The sequence below is a fragment of the Gekko japonicus genome, unplaced genomic scaffold, assembly GCF_001447785.1.
Source record: "Gekko japonicus isolate JY-2015 unplaced genomic scaffold, Gekko_japonicus_V1.1 scaffold2999, whole genome shotgun sequence".
Taxonomy (NCBI): Eukaryota; Metazoa; Chordata; class Lepidosauria; order Squamata; family Gekkonidae; genus Gekko; species Gekko japonicus.
The window spans coordinates 14,314-24,915 of record NW_015176538.1 but is presented as its reverse complement, the minus strand read 5'-3'; the positions used below and the strand labels follow the sequence as shown (position 1 = coordinate 24,915).

The 10,602-nt window shown below is 45.7% G+C and overlaps 1 protein-coding gene across 1 annotated transcript in view; it reads right to left on the bottom strand.

Moving 5' to 3' along the window:
- Nucleotides 1-2,387: 2,387 nt before the first annotated feature.
- The window catches only part of KCNRG (potassium channel regulator), an 11,793-nt gene continuing 3,578 nt past the window's right edge, over nt 2,388-10,602 (bottom strand). The window contains exon 2 of the mRNA XM_015427451.1: nt 2,388-2,781. Within this exon, the coding sequence (XP_015282937.1) occupies nt 2,523-2,781 (259 nt within the window). The 3' untranslated portion in view covers nt 2,388-2,522. The remainder of the gene's footprint in view (nt 2,782-10,602) is intronic.

Below are 10,602 nucleotides of genomic sequence, written 5' to 3'. Positions count from 1 at the left end.
TGCCCCCTCCTAGGGGTTCCCAATTCCCTGGAGAGACTTTTCCTTCTTTCTAGGGTAGCCCACAACCACCACCTGAACGTTGTAGGGATTTGCCACTGGAAGGATCAGGGCTCCCAGCTTCCCTTCTCCGAGGCCTTGCCCCTGTGTCTCCTGCTACCCAGTGTCTGGTCACCACAGGGACAGATTACTGCCTTGCGCATCCCTGGAAGAATGGCTGCTTGCTAACTGCCTGCCTTCCCCCTCCGGGTGCTCCATCACAATATTGTGTCCAAGACGGTGGAGGTATGTTTGGTACGGAGAACCACTTCCAGTATCCAAAGCTATAAAATGTATATTAATGTTTACAAGCGTACTTTTAGCACCACACCAGATGTGAGCAAGGGAAACAAAAGAACAAGGTAAAAACACACATCCTCTGCCCCTCCTGCTATACATGCCCTATCAGACGTTAAAATAGGTCAGGCTCCTTAAGCTTAGGATGTTATAAATCTTTACAGAGTATCCATTACCTTGCAGCTGTCGGTAGCTTTCTGAGCGAGCACATGGTCAAAGATGGCTGCCTTCCCAGAGGAAAGGTCTGCATGTGTTTGTGGCTGCAGCATCCAAGGAAAAGAGCCTGCCATCCTCTTGCACAGAAATTTCATCTCTGGTACCCCACCCCCTTGACCCCAGTCAGCCCAGGTCAAGGAAGCTTCTGTCATCTCCAAAAAGTTCCTTCCTCAAGCCTCTCCAGAATTTGACACACACACCCCAGCTCTCTGTCCCCTGCCTGGAGAAGAGGGAAGCTTGACCATCCCCTTGTCTAGACCTATTAGCATTTGTATGAAAGTGGGCTGAGGTACAAGCCCCCTGACTTCCTCCTCCGCCTAGAGAAAGAAAAACTTAAAGCACAAAGAGGATGCTTTGCTCATTGCCAACCTCCCAGGAGAAAATGCATTTCTTTTCCGTTTTCATCAGCAGGGACAAATTCTTTGTTTCGGATGGATGCAGTCTTCTTTGAGAGGACCAAGAGGACTAACGCCTGCCTTGCCTTGCTTGAAGTTTTTTTAACCTCGTAGGCATCACACTTCATCTGGAAGCAGAATTGTGAAAGAAGAGTGTCCCCTCTCCTGTGGGTCAGTCAACCCTTCCCTTTTGGTCTCAGCACTACCGAGGTATTGCAACCTTGGTTGTGATGTCTAAGGAGACCCAGCTGCTCATAGAGAGGGGATGTCTCTGCTTCCAGGTATCCAATTCTGGGCTTCCCTAACTCTGGGAAATGGAGTTGAGCCATTCAAAGCCTGAGGCTCTACTGTCAATAGGCGCCTCCACTCACATGTGCACAGGTCCCCTGCTGATGACTTCTCCAGTGTTTGCTCCATCTTCAGTTGCTCAGTAGGTTGCTTAAGAACCAGTACTGGAGAGGTTTCACCCCCTTTTTACACACACACACACTCACAACATTATAATCTGGTCCTCTCATCTTCTCAGACCTCTAGATTCCTAGCCACCTCCCCTGACAATCACTGAGATACCTGACACCAGCATGGGATGACATAGGCATGTTGGGGAGGGGGTAATTCCCCAGCGGAGAGGAGCACCCTGCAGCCATTCCCCCCCCACCGAAGTGGGGGAGGGGCTCCAGACTGGGGAATTCCCCCGCCCCTAGCTGGGGAATGGCAACCCTACGGGCGTATAATGGCTGAAGTAGCTTATCTTTAGTCACACAGTGAAGAACCTTGGGCTGTACTGGCAGCTACTATCAAAGCAAGGTCTTGCAAATCTGCACAGCCAATCAAATGGCCAGTGGCCAATCAGAAGACTTGGTGGCTAAAAGCCCAGCCTGGACCCGCCCACTTTCTAAAAACACTTGGGCACCAGGGAAGGTGTTGGCAGCAATGTTCCCTCTAAGCTGAGTTAGTGTGAGCTAGCTCACAGTTTCTTAGCCTCCAGCTCACACATTTTTGTCTTAGGAAGGATGGCTCATCCAGAGCAAACTAATTTATTCAGTAGCCAAATTGCTTGCTCACAACTTTAATGCCAGTAGCTCACAAAGTAGGATTTTTGCTCACAAGACCCCACAGCTTAGAGGAAGCATTTGGTTGGCAGGCAACATATTAGGGACCCCTGCCCTATCCTTTTGTGATACCATGGTTCCAGAGGTTTTCAGATTCTTGCAATGCTTCCCTTTCTCTTTACAAGGGCAGGCATCACTGGATTTATTTCGTCCTAGGAGATATAGGATCTTGTAAGAACAGATCAATATAATAAGTGTCAAGCCAAGTTTCCCGTGGATGCAATATAAAAAAATATATATTTTGACACTTTAAATAACTGTAAATAAGCTTAGAAGTAACCGAGCCTAAATTTATTTCACTAAAAAGAACCAAATAACAGCTGTATGGCTGCAAACATTTATTTCACTAAAAAGAACCAAATAACAGCTGTATGGCTGCAAACATTTGGCTGCCACACCGTATGAGCTACATTTATACTCCCATTACAATTTGAAGCCCTGTGATTTCTACACCATGTCTAAACTCTCACTGAAGGCCTCTCTTCTGTTTGTGCATCTGGGCAGCCTTTGTCTGTGGCACAACATCACCCTGCTGGGCTTGGCTGATGGGAAGGGCATCCGGCTGCCTTGTTCTTTCAAAACAGTAGCATTCGATTTTCTCTTCAGCCGAGACTGTCCGGGTGCTTACTAAATGGAATCCTTCTTTCAGTAAGACATCCACCAGCAAGCCGAGAACATTCGTGCCGTTAATCAGTTTCCGGTGATCAGGTTTGATAGAAACGTACCTGGAAAATATGAGGAAAATTGCAGATAAGCTTTTAGTTTACTGAGTCTGCTTTGTGGCTGGATTTGTAACTTGTCCTGTTTCTGAAATCTCAAAAGAAGTATTGAGCGGCAGATAATGAAGACATGGAAATATTTGGGACTTGTCATCTTTACTGCTGCAAATAGCATACTCCTCTTATGTAATTTCTACACCGCTTAATGTGTCCTGTTAATACTTATGCTGTGCCCCTGTTCTTTCTGGTGGTTCTAATGTCCTAATGTGTTAGTCCCTGAATATCTCATCTTGTTGATTGTACTGACTCAGTATGTGAAATCTGCCTTGTCCATGTGAGAAAGACAGACTATAAGTAAATAAATAAAATGTAGTCAGCTACTAATGAAATGGGTAGGTGTTCAAACACTGTCGTGCCTTCTGAAGGAAGCAGGTTCCAGTTCTGAGACATGGCCCGCTGTGAGAACAGCTCTCTATGCTTTAGACAGAGATTCAAAGCAAGAAGAGATGCTGATGCAGTATCATTACAGGCTCGCAGTAACCCATCCTTTTAATACTTGGTAATATCAAAACTTAGCAGCCCCTGACCAGCCTTAGCTTCTCAGAGCTCAGAAGCTAAGCAGGGTCCGTTGTGGTTCGTACTTTGATCGACCACCAAGGAAGTCATAAGAACATAAGAGAAGCCAATGTTGGATCAGGCCAAAGGCCCATCCAGTCCAACACTCTGTGTCATACAGTGGCCAAAAGTACCCGGTGCCATCAGGAGGTCCAGGACACTAGAAGCCCTCCCACTGTTGCCCCCCCCCTCCCAAGCACCAAGGATACGGAGCATCGCTTGCCCCAGCCTGAGAGTTCCTATCTATAAAGGAAAAGGTAAAGGTTCCCTTGCTCGAAAGCCAGTCGAATCCGACTCTAGGGTTGCGGTGCTCATCTCCGTTTCAAAGCCAAAGAGCCAGCACTGTCCAAAGACGTTTCTGTGGTCACGTGGCCGGCATGACTAAACACCAAGGCGCACGGAACGCTGTTACCTTCCCACCGAAGTGGTACCTATTTATCTACTTGCAATTTCTTGCTTTCGAACTGCTAGGTTGGCAGGAGCTGGAACTAGAGACGGGAGCTCACTCCGTCATGCGGCACACTTGGGTCTCGAACTGCTGAACTACCGACCTTCCACAGCCTATCTATACCTTGTGGCTAATAGCCACTGACAGACTTCTGCTCCATATGTTTATCCAGGTCCTTTTTGAAGTTGTCCATTGTTGTAGCCGCCACCACCTCCTGTGGCAGAGAATTCCAGGTGTTAATCACTCTTTGGGTGAAGAAGTGATTTGGGTATCCTAACCCGACTGCTCAGCAATTTCATTGAGTGCCCACGAGTTCTTATATTGTGAGAAAGTGAGAAAAGGACTTCTTTCTCAACCTGCTCCATCCCAGTCCAGGGTTGTTATGTAGAGGAAACCAGTGGCAAACCCAACTCCATCTTTGCTTTGAAAACCCCATGAGGTGTTTCCATGAGTCATTCGCAACTTGATAGCACTTTATTATTATAAACATCCAACCTATCACATTGGGTGAAGTGTCCGTAAGTGCCACTGTAGAGAGAAACTCCAAAAAGAGCCTGAGAATCTCGTTAAAGCACCACTAACTCTTGAGTCAAAACGATTCACTGGCCCGTCTCTTAAGTCAACAAGATAGACTAAGGGCACAGCAAACTAAAGAGCATAGACATACGAGAGGTTGCTGCAAAAGTTCAAACACTCAACAGAAAATAGCAAACTTGTCAAAGCACAATATCACTAATCAATAGCATTTTAATCTTGATTTGTTTCAGTGAATATCAAGAGACCAAAGTCCCATCAAGATGCAAGAAAACGGCAACAGGACGAACTTTCTCGAGTTTTGACTGCCCGTTTCGACGTGTCTTTGTCAAACATCAATTTTCCAGTGTTCTTCTTCACATCAATTGCACCATAAGGCACTCAAACATTCAAGGATGGTTATTCATAACTCTTACATTCAACAAATGTTTCCGGACAAACAGTCAGAATAACCATCCTTGAATGTTTGAGTGCCTTATGGTGCAATTGATGTGAAGAAGAACACTGGAAAATTGATGTTTGACAAAGACACGTCGAAACGGGCAGTCAAAACTCGAGAAAGTTCGTCCTGTTGCCGTTTTCTTGCATCTTGATGGGACTTTGGTCTCTTGATATTCACTGAAACAAATCAAGATTAAAATGCTATTGGTTAGTGATATTGTGCTTTGACAAGTTTGCTATTTTTTGTTGAGTGTTTGAACTTTTGCAGCAACCTCTCGTATGTCTATCCCGTCTCTTAAGTCATGCAACTCCATAATTAGCAGCCAGGGTACATAATAGGCGTTCAGTGCAAATGCATCGTGTTAACCGTGTGCCATATCGCTTGAAGTAGAAGTACTGTCGCAAATGACGCAAGGACACACGTGGCTAATCAGACATGACTTCAATAGGTATGTACGTTCACTAAGAAAAGCAAGGCCTTGAATGATTCTTTAAGTATCCCAAGAGCCATGTAACAAACAAGGGTGTCTCTCTAGCAGAAACCTTCATTCTATCAGGATAGTGCAGCCTGTGAAGACCAATGCTGTGTAGATAGGATAATTTCTGTACAGTGCCAAGATAACCTTTCCAGCAGTACTTGTTTGTTGACTCACTGCGGGGTGTGTGGAATGTGGACAGAGATAGCAAGAGAAGGAACTGTTCCATAATTCCGAATGGTAGCTGCTTCCCCCAAGTCCCCCCATAGTTGTCAAAAACGGTAAAACTGACCAGACTGGATTTAGTAAGCTCCTTGTAGCCTTTCCAGTTTTATTCCTAAAGGAAACTTTTACAAATAACCTGTTCTTGAAAGTGCTGGAGACGGGGAAGCCTTCAAAGAAAAACAAATTGTAAAATATTTTATATAACCCACATTCTTCGCTGTGAATATGACATGGAATATCCTTAAGTTTTGCATTTTTTTTCTTCACTAAACCAAAACGTTCTCCAACGATGGGACATTATTAGAGAAGCCACCGTCCCCTCTTTTTCTTTGTAGAGAATACACGACCAGGTGGATATGCACATTATTAGAGAAACCTTTAGAAGTTGATTCAAGCATGGGAGGGGGAGGTATTATGTATCTCACCAGGGATGCCCAATGCTCTTCTCCATAAGTTCCTGTAACAGTTATATACAGGGTTTATTGCAGTAGGGTGAAGGACATTGTTGGGAGCTTGTTTCTCTCTGAAGCATTGCAGAATTCTGCAAAACTAATTGGCCCAGAGTTCATGGCTGAATAAAAAGAATGTGCAAATACGAAGTGGGCAAGGAATGATAGATCTATGATTCTACCCCCAAGTCTCTGAAGTTAGCATCTACACACTATGGCCTATTATGCACGGGTGTTTTCCCTTGCTTTCACTGTGCATGTTTTTCTGTGTCATTCTGCATTGATTTTCCTCACTTCAGAGCTCAGTTCGCTTTCTGGACGCTGGTTCTCTGGGTTTTCTGAGTGCTTTTGTGCCAATTTTTCCCTTGTTTCACTTCCAAGCTGAAGGTAATTCAAAGGCATAAATATTCCCTCAGATTCCCCTCCACCCTTTGAAGGTCACTCCCCGCCCACATTGAGGTTGTTCCACCCACTCTGCACCTTCCACCATTCTCATCCCTTCATTGGTGTACAAGCTCCATTTTCCCCTCGTTTTTAAATTTTAAAAATTTTTTTACAAGCGGCATGAGTCTAGCGATATGATACTGTCACCAGTGTTCCCTCTAAGCTGAGTTAGTGTGAGCTAGCTCACCGTGTTTTAGCCTCTGGTTCACACATTGTTGTCTTAGCTCAGGAAGGATGGCTCCAGAGCAAACTAATTTATGTAGTAGACAAATCGCTTGCTCACAACTTTAATGGTAGTAGCTCACAAAGTAGAATTTTTGCTCACAAGACTCCACAGCTTAGAGGGAACATTGACTGTCACTAGTCTCAGATCGCTGGATAAAAAAAATTAAAATGACGGGGAAGTTTAAAAGGATCTGTGCAAGGTTTAGTTCCCTGCTGGTATTGACTTGAAAGGGGGATCAGAGAGGAGGCAAACAACAGCATCCCCAGTGCAAAAAAATAATAATTCAGTGCTGCATGCAAACAAAATAAGAGGGGGAACCATCAGTCTGGAATGAAATTGACATGAAATGTAAAGAGAGAAAGATACTGGGATGGGAAGCCATTTTTCCCTTTAATGCTTCAGTGAACAAACGGGGGGGGGGGATTTTGGCAGTCTCTGGAAGCCTACATTAAAATGGCCACACAAAAATGAAAATACAGTGAATACAGTTGTGCAAACAAATAACCAGAATAATCTGTCATGCTGTACAAATCACACTTGAGACCACTGTCTAATTATGCACTTCTACTTACAACCGTAAATAAGACACATAACAAATGGTTTTGCCACCATGCATAAATGGCATCTGCACCAGTTGAATAGTGACCTAATAGCCCTTAAAGTTACAAGTCTCTTTTCAGAATGATGCAGTCACTGGCTCATGGTGGAGAGAAGAGTTTCCAAAAGAAAACACGCAGTAGACAGCATAGGCTGAAGACTAGCTGTAACGTGAACCAAAGAAGCGGTGACGGCACACTTAGGTGGCTTTGCCATTTCTTAGGGCTTCATCAAACCACTTAGTGATGAAGCTCAACCCAGCTCTGGCAAGATTCAAAATGACTTGACGTCTACAAGTATGTTCCAAATAGATCTGGTTATTTGTTTGTACATTAAAATGGCAGCTGAGCCACATGGGCCTTCTGCGAACTACCGGTCTTAAGAATCGCTTGGGATCGATCCATTTGAAGGAAGAGTGCAATCCACACAGGACAGGCTTTTAAAAACTGCCAAGATCATGACCAGTGTACAGGATCAAACTGGAGACAAAGGAAAAAAAAACCACAAATTTGCAAAGAAGGGCAGGAGATGAGCGCTACTATGCAGCTGCACTAGGGCATCGGTGAAAATACCTCTCCGTTTTTGTTTTTTTTCAATTTAGTGACACAAGAATAAAAAAGCTCTCCAGAGCTTCTGTCAGAGGACTCCTTCCCCATACAAATTGCAGCCCTGTACAAAGCATGGTGGCGTTGCAGCAGACTTTGCACAGGCATGCGCACAAGCAACATGTTGCCAGTGATCACAGCTTGCAATGCCAGTGTCAGTGGGTTCTACCATGCATTCTGTACACTCAACAGGTCTCCCTATATTATGAGAGCGTGTGACTCTCCCATTTTTCACAATGGCTAATAACACAGCAGAGAATCCCCTAGACCTCCACAATATGGAAAATGGGGCTTTGGAGCTGCTTGTCAGTTTCAAAAAAAGCCATGTCAATTTCAACATCGGTTTTCCCCCTTTGCCTCAGTTTCTTTCTGCTCCCTTTCATTGATGACTTCACACTAAAATGCATGCACAAACCCTGAAACACGAGGATTTAAATGGAAGACGCTTGCTGGACACTGCTGCGCAGCTGCTATAGGGCAATTGCATATTAAAAAAAAAAACTTTGGATACCACCCCACATATCACAAGTGACATTCCATCCAGATTTGGAAAAGGGGAGGGGATTGTAGCTGCAGAATAAATACACTGGAGGGAAAAGAATGATGTGTGAGGGGGGCGCAGAATCCAAAGTTAAAGGCTTTACTGCTCTGAAAATCTGCAGTAAGATGTACATGCATAATGGGCCTATGTTACAATATACTGATGACACCTCACTCTGTATTTCTTTATCCAAATTGCCTGGTGATATGATGGGGTGGGGGTCCCCAGCGTGGCGACCGTGGGTGCCATGGTGCCCACCAACACCTTTCCTGGTATCCGCCAAATGTTTTTAGGAAGTGGGTGGGGCCAGGTGCAGCTTTTGCCCAGCAGGGCTTCCTATTGGCCATTGCAAATCTGATTGACGAAACAGATTTTTTTTCCAAATTGCTTTGACAGCAGCTGCCACCACAACACAAGGATCTTCACTGTGGTACTGAAGGAGAGCTGTGCGTACACAACAAAAATGTTTTTAAACAGGATAAGGCATCTCATTAAACAGATTCTGCCTGAAATGTTGAAGACTTACTTTGAGAGTTATGCATAAGCTCACTGTCTAAGAGCCAGTTTCGTGCAGTGGTTAAGTGTGCGGACTCAGGCTCTAATCTGGGAGAACCGGGTTTGATTCCCCACTCCTCCGCTTGCAGCTGCTGGTGTGACCTTGGGCAAGCCATAGTTCTGACAAGAGCTCTCCTTGAAAGGGCAGTTCTTGAAAGAGCTCTCTCAGCCTCACCTACCTCACAGGGTGTCGTGGGGTGGGGAGGGGAAGGGAAAGGAGTTTGTAATCCGCTCTGAGACTCCGAATGAAGGGCAGGGTATAAATCCAATCTCTTCTTCTAATGTTTTGCATTGGCACCATTTTACGGTTGCAGCCACCACCCCATCTCACAATTCCAAAGGTGCCTGCTGGCTCAAAAAGGTTGGGGGCCCTGTGGTGGAGACTCAGGACCAATCTGTGGCTGCCATAGTTAAATGGCTATGGATTAACAAGCTGACACTGAATGCTGATAAGATGTGAGTTAGTTGGGAAGGCTGAGGGCCTGAAGGATATGGTGGGGTCCAGCTGCCCCAGTAAAGCACTTTGGGGTGATATCTGATCCAGCTTTTTTGCTGGAGTAGCAAGCTGACAAAGCCAAACACACAAAAAGGCATTCTACCCAACTCCGCTTACCCCTGGAAGATGGCCTCCTACCTTGACTCAACTGACCTGGCCTCATGAATCCAGTGCTGTGGTTACTTTGGGACAGGCCCGTAGCCAGGATTTTTTTCAGGGGGGGGCACCAGGAGCCCACAAATAAAATTAAAGTAATAAATAAATTGAATAAATAAGTTAAACTTTTTCAGCCTCCAGGGATAGAGGAAGGTGACTTTTCCCTACCTCGAGTTCTCCACTCGCAGGCAGCTATTTACCTCCCCCCACGCGCCTCTCTGACTGTCGGAGAGGCAGAGGCTCGCTGGTAGTCTTCCTGCTTCTGCAGCAGAAGATGGCTATGGAAGCAGGACCTTCCCCTCCCCCCATGCCTCTCCGACAACCATGAGGTGTGCAGCGAGGGTGCAGGGGAGAAGGGCTGCCGGCAGGCTCATCTCTCCATTTCCCAGTCTCCCGGTAGGGATCGGGAAGGGGAGAGGGGGGACCTCTGGAAAGGGAGGAGAGGCAGGGCAAATTTGAAAGGGGCAAAGCCCCTTGAGGCCCCTCCCTGCTGGCTACAGCCTTGCTTTGAGAATAGACTACTACAATGCACTCTGTGTGGGTTTGCCCTTGAAGACAAGTCAGAAACTATGGTTGGTACAGAACACCACAGGCCAATCTGGCTACTTTCCTACTGTGTTCCACTGCGACAGCTCCGCTCACTCGAGCAAAGCCTTCTGAAGGTGCTACCCTGCAAACAGGTAAAATCAGCCACTGCCTGTTCACATGCGTTCGCTGTGGTCGCTCCTACATTGCGGAAAGAGCTGGTAGAGAAAAAGGTACTTTTCTCCCTTTCTCACAATACAAAAACTCGTGGGCACTCCATGAAACTGCTGAGCAGTCGGGTTAAAATGGATGAAAGGAAGTACTTCTTCACCCAAAGAGTGATTAACACATGGAATTCACTGCCACAGGAAGTGGTGGCAGCTACAAGCATGGACAGCTTCAAGAGGGAATTAGATAAGCATATGGAGCAGAGGTCCATCAGTGGCTATTAGCCACAAGGTATAGATAGGGACTCTGGGGCAAGTGATGCTCTG